The sequence below is a fragment of the Vicia villosa genome, unplaced genomic scaffold (assembly GCF_029867415.1).
Source record: "Vicia villosa cultivar HV-30 ecotype Madison, WI unplaced genomic scaffold, Vvil1.0 ctg.002215F_1_1, whole genome shotgun sequence".
NCBI classification, from domain to species: Eukaryota; Viridiplantae; Streptophyta; class Magnoliopsida; order Fabales; family Fabaceae; genus Vicia; species Vicia villosa.
Window position 1 is genome coordinate 357,654 of NW_026705866.1, and position 24,636 is coordinate 382,289.

Genomic DNA, 24,636 nt, shown 5'->3' on the forward strand with positions numbered 1-24,636 from the left:
GATTGAACATATAGAACCTCACGAGTCTAATGGCATCCTCGGTTTTGGCTAATTTAGTCTTCACCTTAAAGCCCCAAATCAAAGCTTCCTCGACCTAACAATGGCGGACCATAGCTCCTGCGCTTAAACTCAAATTAAATCGCCCAGAAACTTTGCAAACATCGTCACAAACACGTACATGTATTCAAACCATATTTATATTGCAAGAAAAACGAAATCGATTGCAAAATTTAAGGGCTCAAACCGTGAATGTATGCTTACGGTTCTGTGTGCTACGTTTGATAGTGACGATGCAATTAGCTTCAGAAGGGAACGAGGGACCTTCCTGGATGCCTGGAATGACCTTAATCACGCTCCAAACTTGACTGCTACCTCCATGTATATCACGATTTTTTTGAAGCTTAAACAGGGTTTCTCTCCACCAAAATCCTCCTCTTTTCTTCTGATCATGCCCACATATATATGGGAAACGAATTAGGTCAAGAAATTTGCATCAAATCTCCATATTTTTGGAGATTGAGATTTGATTTGGAAGAGATATGGAAGCATTCTATTTTGGTCTTCAATCAAGCTAATCAATTTCCAATCATCCTTGCACGCTTTCTTTAGCTCCAAAATTTGCTTTTTTGACTTATAGATGAATTTAGGATATCATTTAGAATTTAATCCATTTAATTCTTATTTTTAATGACTTACTTAATATTTAAATGAATAAAAATTCATATAAATATAAATAACAGTCATAAAAAATAAATAATTAACTTAGAGGTCTTGAATTAGCCCATGGATGAGTTTAAAGTCCAAAAGCTAGGCCCATTGGTTCAAAATTAAAAAATTACTCACTTAGGCTTTTGTGCACCTCTTGATTTTTACCTAACTTATGTCGATCATAACTCACTCAATTTTGATCCTATGAAGGTGTTCTAGGACTTTTTGGAAAGCTCACAATGTCCTCTATAAGGCATTTTGGAACACATTTGACATTCGGAGATTTTATCTTGAAGTTATGGCTTCTGACAAAAAACTGCTTTTTGCAAGCTTTTAGAAGGACCTGCAACGTTTTGGCTTATATCTCTTATGCGGGAGCATTTTTTGACCTTGAGCCCAACATCAAAGTTGTAGAGAAGGAAATTTCCTTGAGAATAGGCTTTGGTTGGAGAATTTTTGATAAGGTATGAAAGAGATATGGTCAGTCAAAGTTAGGTTGACTTTTAGTTAAAAACCCTAATTTAGAAACTTAGGTTTTTGATGATTTTGGAGCTTTTCTTGATGAACCATGATCAAACCTTGATCATATGATGAATCTAACCTTAAAATGCTGATGTTGACCAAAAACAGACATTTTGACTGTATTTTGACCTTAGTTGACTTTTAGGTCAAATTAGTCGACTGTTGACTGTTTGAGTAGTTGACTGAGTAACCTTATGAATCAGAGCTTCAAACTTGTTATGAGGATTCTTTGAGGCATATGAGAGATTATGAGGTCCACCTGAATTGTCATAACTTTATTTTTCTTGAAGAGAAGCAAAAAACCCTAGTTGTGGGTTGTTTGTTTAGGAGATGTGTCTTTGAGCTTTGTACCTTGATCTGAGTTTGAACAAGAGAAATGAGATGGGAAAATTTTGGGGTATGACAGCTGCCCATGTTCAATTTTCTTATATCTGAAGATGTAGATTGGCATGTGTGCCTGTCGGAATCTGAAGGTAGAAGAGGATTGAACACTAGAATACCAAGAAATTTGCCTTTGCTGAGATAGGGACCTTTGTCGGAGATGGGCTTAAAGATGCTATCCAGGAAGAGTATTATCGGAGATGGGCTTAAAGATGCCATCCAGATGTTGAGAGACTTGGTTGAGATGGGCTTTAAAGATGCCATCCGGCTCGATAGACTTGAGAGTCAGAATACGTCGTACGTTAGATCGTATCTGAAGGATATACTTAGGATGAGTCGTACGTTAGACTGGAGGATGTACTTAGGATGAGTCGTACGTTAGACTGAAGGATGTACTTAGGATGAGTCGTACTTTAGACTGAAGGATGGGTCGTGCGTTAGACCGGATCCCATTTGCATCGGTAGATGTCTGGAAAGCCGTGCGTTAGGCTGAAGGATGGGTCGTGCATTAGACCGGATCCTTTGTATTGAGAAGTGTTTGTTGGAGACTAGTCGTGTCAACACCGTTCGTAGTAAATGAATTAGACTTTGGAAAAGTTGATTGTGTCTACACCGTTTGTGATGATAGAATTAGATCTTTGAAGGTCGATCGTGTCAGCACCGTTCGTAGTAACTGAATTAGATATTTTTGTTGTGTCAGTACCGTTCGTAATAACTGAATTAGACTTGGAGAGATGATCTTGTCCACACCGTTCGTGATGATGGACTCAGCTCTTGGAAGGTTGACCGTGTCAGTACCGTTCGTAGTGACTGAATTAGATCTTGGAAAGATGACCGTGTCTACACCATTCGTGATGATAGAATTAGATCTTAGAGAGTTGACCGTGTCAGTAACGTTCGTAGTAACTGAATTAGATCTTGGAGAGATGATCGTGTCCATACCGTTCGTGATGATGGAATTAGATCTCTTGTCGTGTCAGCACCGTTTGTAGTAACTGAATTAGACTTAGGAAAAGGTTATCGTGTCCACACCGTTCGTGATGATGGAATTAGATCTCTGAGAGTTGATCGTGTCAGTATCGTTCGTAGTAACTGAATTAGATCTTTGGAAATGATCGTGTCTACACCGTTCGTGATGATAGAATTAGATCTTTGAGCGTCGACCGTGTCAGTACCGTACGTAGTAACTGAATTAGATCTTTGAAAATTGGAGATTTTGTTTATCTACTTGTACCTGTGTCTTGAAAAAAGTAAAGTTAGTCTTTATGCAATGTCATGATGCATGTATTATATGACGAGTCTCTTAAAGTAAATGAGAAGCCTGTATGTTTACCATGAAGTAATGTATGTAATGTATGAATACGTATGTGATGTATATGATGTATGACTGATGTTGTTTGGCGTGTTTTGAGAAAATAAATCTTTGTATTGTTGTGATTTTGATGTTTGATCTTGTCTTGGAGATGCTCAGCTGGGGATTTATGATTTCTGCTTGGGGATGAGAACCATTAATCTTGATGTACCCTGACTGGGGATAAGAGATATTAATAAACCATGTTGGAGGAGAGAAAAGTGTCAGGGAACCGGCAGTGTTGAAGATGTAAACTCCGTTGAGGAGCTAAGTCTTTGTTGGGACGAGAACATTTGAAGATATCTTCTTAATGATTACTCTTTGGGGATATGATCTTGTGAAGCCAGAGTTGTGGGAAGGCATGGATGCCTTGAACATTGCCCCCAGTATTATAGTAACTACCATTCCTAGATTTGTATTGATTAGGACACACCACTGAGTATTGATCAAGATGGCAAACTGGACTTGCATATATTTGCCCCTGCTAGTAGGGACTTTGGAAAGATTCGCCTCGCGAGGACTTTATGAGATGTGTACTATGGGCGTCATGCCCCTAGTAATCATAGGCCCAAGACAATGCCCCATGTTGATTGGGAAGTAGCTTCATATCTACTTGGATGCATGCCCCGGATTGCTTTGTCATCTTTGAGAGATTCTCATAATCTTGACTTGATTGCCCCGGATTGATCGGGAAATAGTTTGAAACCCACTCGAGATGCATGCCTTTTGATTGTTTGGCATTTGAGAGATTCTTGGAATCTTGACTTGATTGCCCCATATTGATTGGGCAAAACGTGCCATGCCCCTTGTATACGTAGGAGACATTACTTCTTGGAGTAATCTTTGTTGGTCGGGATAACTTTGAGTCATTTAGTCATACCCTGTGCAAATTCTTTCTGTTGCTAACATTTGAAATTATGTAGTAGAATATGTTTAATAATGAATTCATGAGATGCAATGCATACGCCTGTCTTGAGTTTTTGAAAAACATTAAAACAGGAGATGTAAAAGCGTGATATTTGTAAAAACGTGATGTTTGTAAAACGAAATATCAACTCAGCATTTATGATAAACCTTAAGGAGTCAGGATACCCTTTTGGTGACAGTATGCTTTCGAACTAACCCTGCTTCAGTTAGGACTTTCAACGGTTGTAACGTGGCTTGGTTCACGGTTTAAGAAACAAAGGATAACGGCTCAAAATTTATTTGTACCCATCCCCATCTTCGTAATGTTCTTCAACCCTATGCTCAATTAACTCTTCGTTTAGGCCTTAGCAAAGCTTGAAGTTGTAACTTTGATATTTGATGATGGTTGAAGCACCGACAGTTTATTTGGACAGACAATCATCCTTTTTGTAATTTTCTTTTTGTCGAGGATTTGCAGTGACCTCTTTGGAAATGTTTTCTTTTGTCGGGGGTTTTTAGCAACCTCCTTTTTGACTTTGTTATCCCTAACTTTTGCCTGAACTGTTTATTTTGAGATTACAGTCAGCGGGATGTTTCGGCCTTTCGATAAGTATCCTTCATAGGTTTTGACTTAACAGCTTTTTTCTTTTTTGTGGATATTGACTGCATGACTTACTGGTTGCGGGAACCCATCATTATTTGCATAAACAATAGCTAGTATAATTGAGTTAACTGAGTAACTACCCTGCCCCAAGTTGTGATTAAGGGTTTAATTCGTATGAGAAAGAAACTTCTACTCCTTAGACTCAAAGGGGTTGATGAGGGATTATCATCCTTATATCTCCACTGTTTAGGAATTGAAACAATGCCTGTACATCGTCAGCATAGTCTGTTCGAAAGCATATTGTATGAGGTTGCGGTATCGTTTTCGTCATCCTCCCTTAAAAGGCTTGCAGCTTAGCAGGAGTTGAATATCACAAAATATATGCAAAGTAAAGACATAATTTAAAGTGAGTGATAGCGAAATAATTTATTCAAGACAAACATATGCAATGCACTAATGATGATTATTAAAACAAGATAATGTCTATCATAAGTCGAATGTTCAAACAAACAGGAAAGAAATTGCAAATGAAAGTAAATCTAATGATCTAAAAAGTTCATCCTTCTAGACATTTAATCGGTCTTGTCGTGATTAGGCATGGGAGCAGTGATCACTACAGGAGTCTTGGGATGATTGAATTCAATTTCACCAGCATCAATCATGTCTTGAATCTTGTTCCTCAATGTCCAGCAATTGTCGGTGTCATGTCCAGGACTATTAGAGTGATATGCACACCTTGCATTAGGATTATAACGAGAAGAGGAAGTACTAGGATTCCTCGGGGGGTCCTTCAAAGTAATTAGCCCTTTCTTCAGCATCTATTGCAACGCTTAAGCCAAAGTCATGTTGATCTTTGTGAATTGCCTTTTAGACGCGTTATGTTTACGTTGTGGTTGTGATGCTGGTGTGGAGATTAGAACTCCCTCAAACTGCTGGTTGTGTTTATCTCGACCTTTCTGGTTGTACACAGTATTAGCCACGTAGGACTTCTCAGGTGAGTTGAAGTCAATGATCTTGTCGTCAATTAAATCTTGGATCTTATGCTTCAATGGTCCACAATCCTCTGTATCATGACCGGGACTATTCTAATGATAGGCACATCTCGCGTGATACTTGTACCCAGGAGCAGGATTTATAGGAATTGAATACAGAGGCAATAGAGTTATCAAGTTCTGATTGAGCAGTTGTTGCAGAACTTGAGACAGCGGCATGTGCAACGGAACGAATGATCGCTTGGGTTTGGATTTCCATTTGTCTTGACCATCTTGCTGCCTATGTTGATCCTTCTCCTTCTCGATCAGAAGTGCCTTTAATTCTTCTTGCCCCTTGGCCAAGTGAAAGATTATTTTTTGGAACTGGTTATTCTGAGTCTGAAGATTTTTGACAGATTGTTCGAGATCCATTTTCTCACTGAAATAAACAGCGGAAAGATGAGGCATTTGCTTTTATGAAACCCGTGATGTAATGTTTATGAATGATATGATTATGCATATATAATGTTTTCGAGGACCTTGGAATTCAAATTTGTTTAAAACCACACAAAAAGAAACTTTATTAATAATGCTTAAGAAAAAAATTGTAAATTTTTTTATTGTTATCTTTTACAATAATGAAAGCATAAAATCAAAAAATAAAATAAAGTCATAAAACTAGGAATAAAAATATAATAATAAAGATAAAAAGTCTTCAAGTCTCCCATGGACGCTTCCTTTTTGAACCAATGAAGTTGTTGATGCCTTGCTCCGCATGAAGTAGTTTTGTGAGCTCTAATACTTTCTTTTCTTCAGCGCGGAATTGAGCTTCAAAAGTATCTCTTTCCTCCTTTAGTTGAATCCAAGATCTCTTTAATTCTTCGATGTCAGTTGGCATGTCTGGATGAGCAATAACTTGAGGAACCTTTTCCTCGCAATCAAGTTCCACTATCACAGGTAGGACATATGGATAAGGCATGATGAGGCGTTGAGCACGAGTGCGCACCCATCTGAGGTAAGGTCCTAAAGGAATGGAGTTCCTTTGCCCCAAGCTCTTGCTATCAATTCTGTTCACCATATCCCATGCTCGTATAAATTTCCGGCGGTGATTCTGAGCATCATCTTCATAATCAAACACAATCCCTTGTATGAGCATCTGATGAGGACCATCTCTTCGAGCGTAACCAAACTGACGCAGCGCCAAGCAAGGATTATAAGTAATACCTCCTCGTATGCCAAGTAAAGGCACATTAGGATATTGTCCACAGCGGTCGATGATAGTAACATTCTCCTTGGATAAAGAAAGTCAACGGATATCAGAATGAGAAAGTGACATTATCCTTTTATGCCATTTCAGCCTTTGGTCGTTCCTCATTACTGAGCGAGGAAAGTGCGAAATAACCCACTTATATAGCAAAGGTATGCAACACATAAGAGTCCCTCGTTTCTTCATAGTACGAGTGTGAAGAGAGTGTAGGATGTCTCCAAGCAAAGTAGGAACTGGGTTGCGTGTCAGAAATATCTTTATGGCATGCACATCAATAAACTGATCAGGATTAGGGAATAATACTAAACCATAAATGAATAAAGCTAAAATGTCTTCGAAGGCTTGATAACTCATGGACTTCAAAAACATGCGAGCTTTTCCTAATAAGAACTTAGCGAGGAATCCTTTGACTCCACTTCTGGTTTCCCAATGACCTTCAATATCAGACTTCTTAAGATGTAAAGCAGAAGCGATAACTTCCAATTTTGGAATTTCTTCCAAACCAGTGAACGGGATCTGATCTCGGATAGAGAGTCCAAGTATGTCAGAAAACTCCTCCATAGTAGGCACCAACTGATAATCTGGAAAAGTAAAACAATGATGCTCGGGATCGAAGAATTGAAACAGTACACTCATCATCTCTTCATCAAAACCTGAGGTAACCAAACTGGGCAAGAGACCATGTCTTTCAGGGAATCGGGAACCTCTAGGAATCTCTAATACCAACTCTTTCAGCTCGGAAGGTATCTTCACAAAGTTAACTCGAATGGTGTTTCTAGTCTCCATGACCTACAAAATAGAACAAAGATGAATTCTTTGGTCCTTGAATGGTTAGTCATGATGTTATGATGCTTATGATGTCATGATGTCAAGTAGATAACAAACACAAACAAATCACACAATTTTGCCTTATGGTTAGGCTTGCATGTAGTCCAGAGGTGCATACCCTTCCCCTGAAGTTTATTCGGTTCAAACATGTCCTATACAAAGATCGGGTTCTAGGGAGCTCATATCATTGACCTTTCTCGAAGGCGCTTATCTCAGTTCAGCAATCGAATCGCCAACCGAAAAGGTCCTGAAAGTCCAGTCCATATGAGTGTAGCTTCGAGTATCAACCAACTTCAGTCGGAACCAAAGCCAGCTATCTCGCTACTTTCTAATAGGCCAAAGTCAAGTTCGACTAAGGTTCTAAGGGCAAATTAGTGCTTAATGACACCACGCGGCAGCCAAGCATTTCCTCAGGTCGGATCCCAAGGAATTCCAGGACAAACCAATGTGTCACACTAACGATGGCCATCAGATCAACCACATCAGTATACGCTGTGCAGTCTCCTTGATCTCATGCCATTTACCTAAGGTACTCAGATCCGGGTTAGGATCTTTCACACAGCAAAATAACCAAAACAGCCCTGCAAAAATAAAGCAAACAAAGCAAACAATAGAAAACATTTTAAGTGAATCCTAAACTTTTAAGGTAACCCCTCTTTTTAATCGAAAATCCCCAGCAGAATCGCCAGTTCTGTAATACGTTGAACTGACTTTTTATCGAAATGTCGCGGTTAAGCAAGAGTCGCCACCGACTTTTATTTTATCCAAAACATCAGAAAGGCTAAAAGAACAGGAAAAGACCTTTTAAAAAGATTTTGAGTTCGGGGGGTAAGTTATACAAAGGGAAGGTGTAAGGCATCCTTTGTATCCATGGTTATCCATGGGCTCTTAATTTCTTAGCTCACTGTTGAATTGTTTGAAATGTTTGAAGAGATTTTTGAAGAAGAGCTTTAGCTTGTAAATAAGCGTAGTCTTTTTGAATTTGATTTTTGAAGAAGAGTGGAAAGAGTTTTGAATTTTAGAGCAAGCAACTAGTAGCAACTACCCTAAGTTTTGAAATTTTTTCTTTTAGCTTTTCAGGGCGAAAGGGTCTATCCATACCATGAGAGGGCAGGAAGTCTTTCAATTGGATGTGAAGGGTCATCGAAATTATCGCTTGCCATAAGACTGTCCCATGCCATAAAGAAAGCAGGTAGTCTAAGGGAAGGATATAATAGTCATTAATATTTTAGGCATCATGCGAGGATACCTTAGCAATGGGACAATCATCTTATTTTTCCGAGGCAACATCGAGGGACTAGATGATTTATATTCTTTAAGGCAACCTTGCTTGAGGTATCCTCGGAATTGAGGGACTTGACTATTTAGTACACTTAGAGGCAACAGGCAACAATTAAGGCAACAGTATAAGGCAACAAGGCAACCAGAGGGATTACCCTAAAAGTGTGTGGGTGCAACAATCACGTGATTCAATTCAGTTATTTATCTTATAATTAGTGAGCTAATTTGTTTTAAACAAGGCTTGCACTCCCTAAGATTACTAACCACGCAGTTAAAAAATAAAGACAGAAAAACATAATGTCCTTTTACAATAAACACCTGCGGGGAAGAGAAATAAAAGACAAAAAATAAGAGGGAACAATAATTAAGATAAACCCTTGAATGCCTTGATCCCCTCAAACTCTCAATCGACTCTGAAAATTAAAGGGAAAATAAACAAAGGTTAGTGTATTACAGATTCAATGGCTATTGAGGCAAACCCTATTAAAAGGCAAAATAAAATAAAATAAAAATAAAATGATATTTAAACAAGAGAAATTAGAAAACTTAGCTTTTTTGATCTGATAGGGCGCGTGGCTGAAAGATCTTGATTAACCCTGAAAATTCGGCACGAAGAAGAAAAATGTTAGTGCATCGACTGAAAATACACAAACCCTAATTGGACGAAATATAAAATAACCTTATTATTTCCAATAATCATTAAAGATTCTCAAAGAATCGAGAATTCGATTTAACACATATCAATCAAATAACTATTGGATAAAAATCCCGATTATCAAATTGATTAAGTTTTTGTAAAAAGAATTGAATATAAAAACAATTATCGATAGAATTGTAGAAAAAATCGAGTCTTCGATAAAAAATAAAAAAATATTTAAAATATTACATTTTTTGATTAAAGATAATTTAATAATGGGAAAAAAGGAAATAAAGAAAAATAAAATCAATAAAACAATTATGTAATAAATAAAAATAAAAAAATGTAAGAAATACTCAGCTTTGATTAGGTGCGGTTGAGTTCTGAAGGTCCATGGTGGTCCTTCAATTCTTGTAGGCGTCGGATCCTTGAGAGTTGACATCAGAAGGCTGCCACGCGGAGGTCCACTGTAATCCTTTATGCATGAGGCGCATAGGATCCTATAGAAGTACAGCTCAAAAAAACAAATTGTCTCACCTGGGTATCGAACCCAGACACTCTTGCTAAAGGCTAAAACCACGCATTACCACCTGCGCTGGCTTCGTTAATTGACATTAACACACATCCATAATAATATAACACGAAACAAAATAAGAAAATTTAAAACAAAAACAGACTTCGCGCCTCTGCCTTCGTCTTCCCCATGAAGCTAGGGCAACGATTCATGCGCGTGGCCATTGGCCTTCAGTTCCAAAACCTGCAAACATTTATCAATAAACACAAAAAGGTAACCCAGATTGAACATATAGAACCTCACGAGTCTAATGGCATCCTCGGTTTTGGCTAATTTTGTCTTCACCTTAAAGCCCCAAATCAAAGCTTCCTCGACCTAACAATGGCGGACCATAGCTCCTGCGCTTAAACTCAAATTAAATCGCCCAGAAACTTTGCAAACATCGTCACAAACACGTACATGTATTCAAACCATATTTATAATGTAAGAAAAACGAAATCGATTGCAAAATTTAAAGGCTCAAACCGTGAATGTATGCTTACGGTTCTGTGTGCTATGTTTGATAGTGACGATGCAATTAGCTTCAGAAGGGAACGAGGGGCCTTCCTGGATGCCTGGAATGACCTTAATCACGCTCCAAACTTCACTGCTACCTCCATGTATATCACGATTTTTTTGAAGCTTGAACAGGGTTTTTCTCCACCAAAATCCTCCTCTTTTCTTCTGATCATGCCCACATATATATGGGAAACGAATTAGGTCAAGAAATTTGCATCAAATCTCCATATTTTTGGAGATTGAGATTTGATTTGGAAGAGATATGGAAGCATTCTATTTTGGTCTTCAATCAAGCTAATCAATTTCCAATCATCCTTGCACGCTTTCTTTAGCTCCAAGATTTGCTTTTTGGACTTATAGATGGATTTAGGATATCATTTAGAATTTAATCCATTTAATTCTTATTTTTAATGATTTACTTAATATTTAAATGAATAAAAATTCATATAAATATAAATAAAAGTCATAAAAATTAAATAATTGACTTAGAGGTCTTGAATTAGCCAATGGATGAGTTTAAAGTCCAAAAGCTAGGCCCATTGGTTCAAAAATAAAAAATTACTCACTTAGGCTTTTGTGCACCTCTTGATTTTTACCTAACTTATGTCGATCATAACTCACTCAATTTTGATCCTATGAAGGTGTTCTAGGACTTTTTGGAAAGCTCACGATGTCCTCTATAAGACATTTTGGAACACATTTGTCATTCGGAGATTTTATCTTGGAGTTATGGCTTCTGACAAAAAACTGCTTTTTGCGAGCTTCTAGAAGGACCTGTAACGTTTTGGCTTATATCTCTTATGCGGGAGCATTTTTTGACCTTGAGCCCAACATCAAAGTTGTAGAGAAGGAAATTTCCTTGAGAATAGGCTTTGGTTGGAGAATTTTTGATAAAGTATGAAAGAGATATGGTCAGTCAAAGTTAGGTTGACTTTTAGTTAAAAACCCTAATTTAGAAACTTAGGTTTTTGATGATTTTGGAGCTTTTCTTGATGAACCATGATCAAACCTTGATCAAATGATGAATCTAACATTAAAATGCTGATGTTGACCAAAAATCAGACATTTTGACTGTATTTTGACCTTAGTTGACTTTTAGGTCAAATCAGTCGACTGTTGACTGTTTGAGTAGTTGAATGAGTAACCTTATGAATCAGAGCTTGAAACTTGGTATGAGGATTATTTGAGGCATATAAGAGATTATGAGGTCCACTTGAATTGTCATAACTTTATTGTTCTTTAAGAGAAGCAAAAAACCCTAGTTGTGGGTTGTTTGTTTAGGAGAGGTGTCTTTGAGCTTTGTATCTTGATCTGAGTTTGAACAAGAGAAATGAGATGGGCAAATTTTGGGGTATGACAAGTACACAGATGCTCTGGATGAAGAGTCAGCTAGAAGATTATCAGATATATGAGAATAAAATTCCTATCTTCTGTGATAATACTTCTGCTATATGTTTATCTAAGAATCCAATTTTACATTCCAAAGCTAAACATATTGAGATTAAACATCATTTCATTAGGGACTATGTTTAGAAGGGTGTTCTATCTTTAAACTTTGTTGATACAGACCATCAATGGGCTGATATCTTTATAAAACCCCTTGCTGAAGATAGGTTTAAGTTCATTCTGAAGAATATCAGTATGGATTTATGCCCAGAATGAAAGGATTAGAAGTTCTGTTATATGGACTAGATTTGAAATGATAAGTTTTTTTTATAAGAAGTTCTGATTGTTAGTCAGTTAGATATTCTGATTCTGTTATAGCTAACGTTTCATATGTCTAAGTTGATTCAGAATCTCTTTTAAAGCAAAACAGTTGTCACTAGCTATTCCATAAGATGAACACGTGTTCACTCTAAAGGGACAAGCATGCGTGCAGCTGATGAGACGCCACCCTAGGTAACTGTGCAAATCATTTCAAATATCCCGTTTTACCCTAACGTCACTCAACATTAAATGCATTGATTTTCTGCATTTCGTAACTGTTCATTCTCAGAATTTAATTGCATTTAGTTTTCAAATCCGTGTCTATTTAAACCGCCCTCTCATATCATTCTCTCTTTTACGCACTCATTCTCTCCATTGTGTATGCATTTCTGCAATCTTTTTTCCCTATTCTCTTACCCTAAAAGGAAAACCAAGAATCTCAGCAAAGTGTCAATGGCTGCTTCTTCATCACAAATTGATGGTTCTTCATCTCAACAACAAGAACAAGAACATGAACTCATTCCAATGATCACTTGCTCTATTCCTCGGGATCAACTAGAGGTTGTATGTAAACTGATGGTTGATGTTGATAATCTGGAAGAACATCAAATCCATATCAAATACAATTTGGTTTTTCAGAATTGGTCGTCTTTGTTTCTTAAATTCTGTGGACCAGTATATCCAGACCTTATGAAGGAGTTCTAGGTTCATGCATTTGTTATCCCTAAAGCCATAGTTTTGTTTGTTCATGGAAGGTTCTTCTCCATCACTGAAAACACACTGAGAATGTTGTTTGATTTGATGAATGCTGAAGGTGAGACTGAAGCAACCTTAAGAACAAACTGGGATGCAGTCTATGCTGAAATCTTTACTGATGGAAAGAAATCAACTAGAGTGAAAGATCTGAAGGACATATACAAAGTATGGACAAAGATTCTTCTAGGTTGTTTCTACCACAGGAAATCAACCAGTTCTTCTGATTTCGTCAACAACAATCAACAATACATCATGTACTACCTAGGTACAAATAAGAAGGTTGATGTTACCTACATTATTTTTAATCACTTGTGGAATGCTGTAAAGGACTCTCGAGATGAGAGCAAATCAAAGAAGAAAGGAACTGTTATTTCTTTTGGAAGGATTATTACCAATCTTCTGGTTCAAACCAAGATGGTTGAAGAGTTGGAAAATGCTGGAATAGTCAAGGATCCATATACAATCAATGGGAGTGTCTTGAATGCTACTTCTTTGAAGAAAATGGGTCTTATTCAAGCTATTGGTACTGCTCCTAAACCAGATCCAAATGTTAGAAACAGAAGAGGTCCAGTTCTTGCTGAGTTTGAGTTGTTCTTTCTCAATGAACAACCAGATATTAAGGTTCATTACCTTAATATTCTCAAACAGGATGGTTCTGTGGATACTAAGATGAAGACAAGCAGGCAGAAGCTTCCATCTACCAAGGATGGTATAGTAGAAGATTTACCAGAAGCTGCCTCTCAAAAAGAAAGAAGGACAAAGCGTAAGCAAGATGTTCCTTCTATCAGTTAGGTATTCTTTCAGGAGCAGTATGGGATAACGAGGCATGGGGTTCCTATTGGAATTGGGATCCAAAGGAAACTTGGGCCTTTATTACTTGGACCATATTCGCAATTTATTTACATACTATAAAAAATAAAAGATTAAAAGGTGTAAATTCTTCAATAGTGGCTTCTTTAGGATTTCTTATAATTTGGATATGTTATTTGGGGATCAATCTATTAGGAATAGGACTACATAGTTATGGTTCATTTACATCTAATTGACTAAAAATGAGTAAAGAACCTGAGAAATAAAAATATGGAAAGTATATATTTATATGCTTTCCATAAATCGTCGAGAACCCTTTCAATCAAGTAATGTAATGATTCAAGGGATTCTCACAAACAACAAACATATTTTTAAGTGAATGTAACGGAAAAAGATTTTTTTATCTTTTTTATTGATTGATTGACAAAAATCATCCATCAAAAATGAGATAGAATAGCTTCAACCTTGTCAACCGAAAATGAGAAAATGAAATCTGGATAAATACCAATACCTAGTATGGGTATAAGGAGAGAAATTGAAATAAATAATTCTCTGGGCCCAGAATCAAAAAAAGAAGAGTTTGGTGGATTAAAAAACTTGTATCCATAGAACATCTGCCGTAAGATAGATAATAAATAAATAGGAGTGAATATCATTCCAATTGTTGTTACAAAAGTAATTAGTATTTTCATCATGAAAAGATATTTTTGACTAGTAATTATTCCAAAAAAAACTATCAATTCTGCAACAAAACCGCTCATGCCAGGCAATGCAAGAGAAGCCATTGATAAGATAGTGAAAATAGTGAATATTTTTGGCATGGGGATAGCCATTCCGCCCATTTCGTCAAGATAAAGAAGACGCAGTCTATCATAACTAGTTCCTGCCAAGAAAAAAAGGGCAGCGCCAATAAATCCATGAGATATTATTTGTAAAATGGCCCCGTTGAGACCAGTATCACTTATAGAACCAATTCCTAGAATTATAAAACCCATATGAGATACCGAAGAATAAGCTATTCTTTTTTTTAAATTACGCTGACCAAAAGATGTTGAAGCGGCATAGATTATTTGAATAGAACCTAATATCATTAACCAGGGGCAAAATATGGAATTAGCGTGGGAAAAAAATTCCATATTAATTCGAACCAACCCATACGCTCCCATTTTTAATAAGATTCCGGCTAAAAGCATACAAGTGCTGTAATGTGCCTCTCCGTGGGTATCTGGTAACCATGTATGTAAGGGTATAATCGGCGATTTGACAGCAAAAGCAATAAGAAAGGCCATATAGAATATTATTTCTAGTGCCACGGGATACGATTGATTAATTAATGTTTCAAAATTTAATGTTGGTTCATTAGAGCCATATAAACCGATACCCAGAATTCCCATTAATAAAAAAACAGAAGCTCCTGCAGTGTACAAAATAAACTTTGTAGCTGAATACAAACGTTTCTTTCCCCCCCACATGGATAAAAGTAGATAAACGGGAATTAATTCCAATTCCCACATGATGAAAAAAAGTAAAATGTCTCGAGAAGAAAATGGTCCTATTTGACCGCTATACATTGCTAACATCAGGAAATAGAATAATCGGTATTCTCGAGTAACCGGCTGAGCCGCTAAAGTGGCTATAGTAGTTATAAATCCCGTGAGTAAAATAGGTCCTATAGAGAGTCCATCTATTCCTAATCTCCAGTAAAAATCAAAAAAATTGATCCATTTAGAATTCTCCGGAAGTTGAATTAGTGGATCATCCAATTGGAAATGATAACAAAATGTATAGGTTGTTAGAAGGAGATCGATTAAGCATATACAAATGCTATACCACCTAATTACCTTATTTCCCCTATGAGGAAATAAGAAAATGAAGGAACCTGCGGCTATTGGAAAAACAACAACTATTGTTAACCAAGGAAAATAATTCGTGATAAAAATAAGATACACTTGGGCCAGAAAAACCCGCGCTCAAAATAAAATAGAAAAGATTTTATTTTGAGCACGAGTTTTTGCCAGTAAAAAAGGTATTCCTGTGGTGTTTTTTGAAACGTATCAATAAGCTAGACCCATACTTCGAGTTGTTTCATGCCATAAATAAACTCGAACACTTAGGAAATCTGTCGGACAAGCGGACTCACACCTCTTACAACCAACACAGTCCTCTGTTCTTGGGGCAAAAGCTATTTGCTTAGCTTTACATCCATCCCAAGGTATCATTTCTAATACATCTGTGGGACAGGCTCGGACACATTGAGTACATCCTATACATGTATCATAAATCTTTACTGAATGTGACATTCTATCTATAGTAATTTTAGATGTTCAAAAATGAAAATGATCGATCTAGTAAACTCGTAAATGAATCGTATATTTATATACCAGATGAATCAATGATTTGTGATAATATTGTTATTGTTAACTGTTAATAAAACAAGACGTCTAGATAAATTTAGAAGAGCGAATAGAAGAGGACCAGGATACTTTGATTTCTTATCATTTAGGCAATGCAAACATGATATGATCATAAGTTTTATCGAATAAATACTAAAATGAATTGATTAATATTACACTATTTGAAATTCAACTTTTTTTTATGATTAATGCTATTTATTCAACAAATTCGATTGATTGATACGGGTTGATTTTCTGTTACGAGCAATTGAGGAAACAATAGCCAGTCCGATAGCCGCTTCAGCGACTGCAATAGCTATAACAAAAATTGAAAAAATATTTCCTTTTAATTGCCGATTATCAAAAAAATCAGAAAAAGTTACTAGATTTATATTAACTGCAGGTTGCACATAATGCCAGGACGGATTATGTTGCTACAAGGAGTCTCTAGAGAGCTTTCAGAAGGGAGTTCAATTTTGACCTTCTGAAGCTTCAGAAGAAATGTGAAGCAGAAGCTCCCGGCCCTTTTGAGTTTCTAAGGGATTATGAATACTGCTATTTCTGCCCCATCAGAAATAGGAAATCTCTTGAGGAGAAGAAGTTTGTTGATGAGCTTGAAGAAGTTCATCCTTTGGCTATGGTTGTGTGGAAGCCTAGTTATCATGTTCTGACTGGAGATTTTATGTTCTTATTCAACTGGTTAAGGGAGAATCCCTCTGCTAAGGCACCAAATATGGTATATCCAGAAGTTGAATACCCATCAAAACCTGTTGCTCCTTCACCTCCAAAGAATTTAGCTGAAATTCTTCTGGCTCTTGAGAATTCTGATTCTGAAATCCCTTCTCCTGTGTTTGCTGAAGATGCTTCTGAGGCAGAAGCTGATGCTGAGAACCAAGCCATAGAGAATCATCCTGCTATGCAACCTCCTCTTAAGGAAAATCAAGCTGACGTTCTTATGGTCGATGCTGCTGTTGAGAATCCTACTGCTCTGGACAATAGCTTTGATGCTTCTTCTGCTGGACCTTCTGTTTTGATGAACACCATGAAGGCTCTTCAACAGAATCAAGCTGATCTTGCTTCTCGTTTGGATAAGCATGAGGAAACTCACAATGAGTTCAGGTCTTTTATGAAGACGCAGACAGAGAGCACTGCTGAGATTCAAAACCTTCTGGCCAAGATAGTTTCTAAACTAGGCTAGTCGTAGTGTGTCTTGGTCTTAGATGTCTTCTTGTTTCTTGCATCTGTTTCTTACATCTGCTTCAATCCATCTTGTATTCTTCTAATATATTTTATTAATCAATGAAATATTATCTTCTTCACTTTATGTTGTTTTATCATCTGAATCTTTTTAATGCTTTTTGATGTTATGACAAAAAGGGGGAGAAACATGATAATTGATTTGATTTATTATATCAGTTGCTGGGATTAAGTTTCAACATTCCTAACATTATTTGCAAGTTCTATGTCTTTGAGACTTTTTGCAGGATTGAAGATATTCTGAAAAAGCTCAAAATGAGAAGCAAATACATGAGGAAAGGCAATTCTCTAAAGAAGCATGCTCTTGAAAAATTGAAGCAAGCTTAGTGCTGTGAAGCTTCAAGATCATAAGCAAGAAGAAGAATGTTCTGACAGTCATTCGTAGAATGCTCTGATGTTCTCGGTTGAGAATATGCTCTGATACATTTTCTTCATCTTATATGCTCTGATAAATGCTATTCATTAAGAATGCTCTGATACATGATAGTTATCAAGAATGCTCTAACACATTCACGTTATACTCTGATACATTCATGTTCTGATATTTTTGTCTAGTATGTTGTGAAATAATTCAGGATGTAAAGATGCTCTGATACATTCATGAATGTTCTGATTCAATCAAGCATGCTATGACAACTAAGAAGAAATTCAAAGCTCTGAAGCTGTCCTATGGAAGCAAGAAGCAGAAGCTCTGAATTTTCTGAAGTTCTAGGCGAAGTGAAAGTCTCTGCTGAAATGAAAAATACTCAGGGAAGTCTTTTATTTATAAATTCTTCTAGTATTTATTTTAGGGGGAGATTGTTAATCTCAGGGGGAAACATATTCACACACTCTGATTATATGCTTATGCTATATCTGTGTAATTGTCTTTTGTCATCTGATATTCTGATTGCAAATTCATATCAATTATATATGTTTTTGTCATCATCAAAAAGGGGGAGATTGTTAGAACAAGATTTGTTCTGATCAATATTCGTGTTTTGATGATAACAATGTATATGAATTTTGTATAAGACAATGCGGTACTCTAATCCAATGCATTTTCCATTTCAGGAAATATATAAGGAGTATGCACAATGGCTCAGATGACCTGGCAGCAGAAGGGTTTCGACGACCCTCTGGCAGCGGGAGCTCGGGCGGTCCACAACACCCTTAACATTGCTTTGATCACGGGGCCCTACTTAAAAAACACATTTTAGTTATGGAAATTTGCGAGGGAATTAAATCCCTCACAAATTGCGATGAAATTTAGGACGAAAAAGGGTTTATATGATAAATTTTAGATTAATGAACATCAGTGATGGAATTTGTGATGAAAACATTTCCTCACAAATAATCTGTCACAAACTCCCTAACAAATATGATCATTTTGAGATAAATTGTATTTCTCTTTAATAATTCCATCACATATTTCTTCATAAATGTAAATGATAATATTAGTCAAAAAATTTAGTGAGGAAAATATTATATTTTAAACATTTTTTAAATGATTATAAAACTTAAATTTTGTAATGATAATGTAGCTTTTTATTTTACTAAAAATATAACTAAAAATTTTATTTATTTATTTGAAATATTAAATATCTTATTATATAAATTTTATTCAAATAATTTATCATCTATATTCTAATATTATAAATATTGATTTAAATGAAATACTTAATAGATATAGATCGAATATAAAAATTTAAATATAAAACTCAAAATTAAAAAAAAAAATGAAAATGAAAAGTTTTTTCAGTTAACTTAAAACTTTTCAATTTCTCTCTCTCTCATATCTTACAAGTGCATTGATATATAGTGTAGGACTATGCACCTTTTTGAAAGACACACCACTTATCCATCCAAAACTTTAAGATGATAGGTGAGTGAGTTATTCAACTTATAAATGCTCAAGTCGCCACATTTCTATCCAATGTGAGACTATTTTCCCCCTTACTCGCACTTGTATTATTATTCTAACACAAATTTCATAATCTAAGACACCCTGATATGAAGAAGAAACACATTTACAAGCCATTTTTCAATCTCATTCCTGGTCTCCCTCATATGACAAAGAGAAGAAGAAACAATCTTCGTCCCTCTCATACGCCCTCTATCTCTATGATACTTTCTAGAAGAAGAGAAACCCCTTGTCTCCTTTATTCTCGGACTCGGTGAGCTTGGAAACCATAGGTTAGGTCTTTGTTAATCTCATACACTCTCCCTAATAGGATCTCCGTGCTTCACGATTCGGATGCAATGAAGTTAGAGCTTAATCGACTTGAGAACGATGTTAGATGTGTGAGAATTTAGTTCGACCTGGCAAGTTTTTGAGTTGAGTTTATTCTATGTTTATTTCTTTTAGCGTGTTGTTTCTGTGTGGTTGCAAACATGAACAAGGAATTATCATAAACACAAGCAGAGATCAAAGTCTTTAAACACTCTAAATGACTTTAAGTTTAGCGTGTAGTTTCTGTGTGCTTGCGATCCTACGGTTACTGTTAGGATTATGCAAACTTTGATTTTTAATGACTTTGAAGGTTTTTTTGTTTTAATTTTGCTCTGGATAATTATATTTGTTCTGACTGGTTTTCAATTATTTCTACTTGTCCAAGGGAAAATGATTTTATTCTTTTCTTAATAGCATTCTTTACATGTATGTGTTTAGTGTTTACATATTGATGATATTTACTTGTATTTTCTTCTATAGTTTATGAAGCTTCGACACGTCAATCAGAAGGCGTGTTCCCGCACCTGACACATATCAGACACCGACACGCGTACGACACACGTACAACACGTATCCGACAATTTTTTGAAGAGTCTAATAGAAGAAAAAATTAAAATGCAACGGACACGGATACGACACATTATTTCAAATAATGCACACTGCAACCTTTCAAATTTTCATAATTTTAAAAAATAAAATTGTTTCTTACCTTTCATATTTCATTTCTCCACTCCAAAAACCACTCGTATTCCTTATTTTTTCATCTTCTCAGTTTGTTATCATTTTTTTGTTTGTTTTCATCTTCACCGCTTGCCGATATACCCGTGTCTCCATGACTGGTATTCCACTCTTTCTCTTGCGATACTCATTCCTTTCTTTCTTAATTTAAAGTACTCCATTTAATTTTTGTTGTTGATTGAAAGTAATAAGTTTTATGCTCATAAATTGCATTATTTTATTAATATATAGCTTGTCTGTATCCTATGTTTTTTACATTAGCAGTGTCTTCGTGTCTGTGTTTATATCGTGTCTCGTGTCCGAGTTTGAGCTTTATAGTCTATAGTCGTTATTCCATTTGATTTGTTTTTGTATCATATATGTCTGCATAAATTATCTTTTTGTTTAAAATAAAGTGTTGTCTGAAAAAGTGGAAATATTTGAAGTAGGAGACCTATCCTATGTACTAGTGATAGGGGCCTCAACATTAACATCATCAAGTGTGTGATATTGTGGTGCATTAGGGGGGAGGATTATATCATGTATGTTGTTTTAAAGGAAAATTATGTTCATAGAAAATGACATTTCTAGACACAAGAATATTATGATGCTACAAGTCATATACAATGTACCCTTTAATGCCTTCTTTATAACCAAGAAACAAACACTTTCTGGCACGAGGATCAAATTGGATCCTATGATTCAAAATGGTAGAAGCAAAGCAGAGACATCCAAAAACCTTTAAATGAATTAAATAAGGAGGTTCACTAAACAACAATTCATGTGGACTTTTTTATTTAAGTAGAGGAGAGGGCAATCTATTGATTATGTGGATTGCTTGTTGAATATAAAAGTTCCACATGGGCAATGGGATATTATAATGAAAATATAAAGATCTATAAACATTCAAAATATGTTGATGTTTCCTTTCCACCACCCCATTTTGTTGGGGGTTTCTATACATGACCTTTGATGTATGATTCCTTTGGATTGAAAGAAGGAGGTCATGGCTACAAATTGTGTGCCATTGTCAGACCTAAGACATTTAAGGGACTTATGAAATTGATTTTGAATGTATGCTATAAACTGAATAAGACTTGGTTTTGTTTGATCTTTAGTTTTGAGAAAAATCACCCATGTATATCTAGAGAAATCATTTACTAAGGTTAAGAAATAATTGTGACCTAAAGTAAATATAGTGGAGAAAGGCCCCCACAAATCAGCATGTAATATATCAAAAGGAGAATTAGAATGAGTAATGCTAGTAGGAAAGGGAAGCTTCTTTTGCGTAGCAAAGTGCCATGAATCACATGGTACAACTTTGTTATTACATGAAATAAAAGGGAAAACTTTAGAAGCACTTTGTAAACCTACACCATATATGTGTCCTAAATGCAAATGCCAAAGATTGCAAGTATTATTAGCAATAGAAGAGTAAGAGGAATTCTTCCTGCAGAGTCAAAGACATATAAGCCTCACTGAAGGTCAGTTATACTAATCATTGCCTTGGAATGACTCTGCATGATGTGATAAGAGTGATCATTGAATTGAACCATATAATTATTGCTAGCAACTAACTTATCAATAGAAATAAGGTTCACATGGAAACTAGGGATATACATAACATTATGCAAGGTCAAGGAATTGGAAATATGAACAATTCTAAAAATAGTAGCATGGATTTGAGATCTATCAGGAAGACTGACTGATATGGGAGATATGTTTTTATATTCAGTGAATAAGGATATGTTATGGGAAATATGACCAGTAGCCCATTGATCCGCTGTTGCGCGCGGATCAAAAACGAGTAGTTTTTCAAAAACGTAGTACAACGACAATTTAACTCGAATATCGTCTCTCAAGGATTCTTAGTTATCACTAACTGAAATCAAATTGGGATGGGGGTTGGTTTGGTTTCTGATAAACAAAAATTGCTTAAAATAAGTGATTCTAAAAATAAGCTGTTTATGAAAATAAGTCAAACTATTGTTTCACGTTTCGGCTAATCATTGAGTTCTACCTCACCAATTCCCTAAGCGGCTTCGTTCTCTATTCGATCGCTATATCAATTAACAAGCGCAAAAGATATAATATAGATTAACACACCTAATATCTGAATAAAGCAAATGGATTAAAAACAACCATGAATTAAGCAAACACGATTTTGCTTACGCGATTTAACGAAAATGCTACGTCAAAAGCGATCAAGGATTAGGATGTAATCAACAAATTTAATCAAAACTGTTCCAATGAAGATTAGATTAAGCAAATAAAATTCAAGCAACAGGATTGAAAGAGAAACAAATTGAATTGGTAAAGCAAAAACCTCAAAGTGTTAGAAACGCAACTACAGTAGAACGACCCTGGATGTTTAGTTCTTCATGAATTCGTACAAGCTTCAAAATATTTCGTCAATAATGTAACATGAACAGTGTTTCGTGAATAGTGTTTCGGCAGCCTAACCTAGGTAAAAACAACCAAACCCATTTCACAACCTAACTGGGTCAAATGTACGATCCAGGCCCAATACAACTAACCCAAACAAAAATACAAAAATAATGCAGCAGCTTCAACGAGTTTTCTGGCCTTGTTAGAGTCCGAATTAGCTTCTGACTTCTGAACAAAAGTCGTAGATCTTTTTCTTAGCTTTCCAACGACTGGTAGCACACTTCAATCCGATACTCCAAGCTCCAGTTATGAATTTATTCGTGCAGGCTGCTAATGCTGAAAAATTAATACAAAAAACAATTAAGTGCAAAAATAAAATAAATTATAAAAACATATTAAAACATAAAAATAATTAAAACAAATCGAAGAAATGCTTGAGTACAAACATGGAAGAACATGCATCAAAATGCACTGATCACCCTTATGTCCAATATCCAGATATTAGGTTGCTTACCATTGCCAGTTGAAGCATGTGAAGCTAAGACAAAGGGTGATGTTAATACTGATTTGGCCTTTGAATTGATCTTGGACTGTTGAAGAAGCTCCAATATGGTGTTATATTGGTCTTAAGCGAAGCCAAGATTGGGGGAAGTGGTCTCTGCAGTATTGTTGACACTGGCCATAGCTGGAGAAGATGCACCAGAAGTAGTTGATTTGCCTTTGATTTTAAAACCTAGGGGATAACCATGTTCGATAAAACATGTATCAACTGTATGATTAGATCGTCCATAATGTGTACAGATTCGAGTGTGTCCTTTAGAAGCATTGTAAGGTGATTTCCCTTTTGCAGCATTAGCATTATGTGCAGGTTTAACAGTTTGAACTTGTTGAGTTGTTGCTTCATATGAATTACCAACACTCAGAATAGTCACAGAGAGTTGTTTATTTCCCTTTCTTGTTGAATAACAAGGGAAAACACTTTACCAATATCAGGTAATGGATTCATCATCATGATTTGGGACTTTGAATGAATGAAATTTTCATTCAAACCCTTAAGAAATAGAATCACATAGTCTTGTCCTCTGTAGCGTTTGATGGATGTAACAACATCACAAGAGCAAGGAATTGCACAAGAACATGTTTTAAGGGGACGGTAATTTTCAAGCTCATTCCACGATACTTTCAGTTGTGTACAATAATTGGAAACATCAAGGGTACCTTGCCAAAACTTATACAACTCTTCTTGAATATCTGAAATGCGAAAAATGAATTTATGGGAGAAATGCATCTTCAAGTTCTTCCATACTCCAGCTGCAGTATCAATCCACAAAACAGATTTTGCAATCGATTCAAAATGGATCGTTGAATCCAAGCTAGCACCATTGTATTGCAGCGAATCCAAGGTGAATACAAAGGATCGGTAACAAGAGGTTTTATCTTAGGGTTCCATCAATGAATTTTTCTTTGTTCTTGGAAATTCGAGCGATTTGCATAGATCTGGACCATGTAAGATATTTTCTATCACCGAGAGTTGGTGAAACAAGAACAAGAGTGGGGTTTTCATTGGGATAAAAGTAGTACGGGTTTGCGGAATTGGTGGAGAAATCAGAGAAGTTCAGTGTAGCCATTATTGATACGAGAAAGAACAAGAGGTGCGATAAAACCAAAATAAAACGAAGAAATAAAGAGGAAGAAGCAACCAAAGAAACACGCAATCAAAGCAAGATTGTAGAAAGGGAATAAAATTGTAGGAGAATTGGTGAATTGCAGAGGAAAAGATAAATGGCTGCCAGAGCTTTTGAAGCTCTGATGCCTTGTCAATGATGACAGCACCACTTATCATGAACATCAAAAAATAGTTACAAAGT

At 35.9% G+C, this 24,636-nt stretch overlaps 1 protein-coding gene across 1 annotated transcript; it reads right to left on the reverse strand.

Moving 5' to 3' along the window:
* Window positions 1-13,783: 13,783 nt before the first annotated feature.
* Window positions 13,784-17,094, reverse strand: LOC131638188 (NAD(P)H-quinone oxidoreductase chain 4, chloroplastic). Its single transcript, XM_058908732.1, has 4 exons — window positions 16,962-17,094; window positions 16,457-16,510; window positions 15,876-16,064; window positions 13,784-15,770 (listed from the first exon to the last, which is right to left on the reverse strand). The coding sequence occupies exons 1-4, from the start codon at window positions 17,092-17,094 to the stop codon at window positions 14,239-14,241; spliced, it is 1,908 nt and encodes a 635-aa protein (XP_058764715.1). The 3' UTR covers window positions 13,784-14,238.
* Between the last annotated feature and the right edge of the window lie 7,542 nt (window positions 17,095-24,636).

What these genes read in the sequence shown, in the direction of transcription:
- LOC131638188 (XM_058908732.1), bottom strand. Translation starts at nt 17,094, where the DNA reads ATGGCTTGGTTCTCAGCATCAGCTTCTGCCTCAGAAGCATCTTCAGCA. An exon ending in TATTGTTTCCTCAATTGCTC is followed by an intron (nt 16,065 to 16,456) that starts GTAACAGAAAAT and finishes ATACATGTATAG; the next exon opens with GATGTACTCAATGTGTCCGA. An exon ending in ATGGCATGAAACAACTCGAA is followed by an intron (nt 15,771 to 15,875) that starts GTATGGGTCTAG and finishes TTTTATTTTGAG; the next exon opens with CGCGGGTTTTTCTGGCCCAA.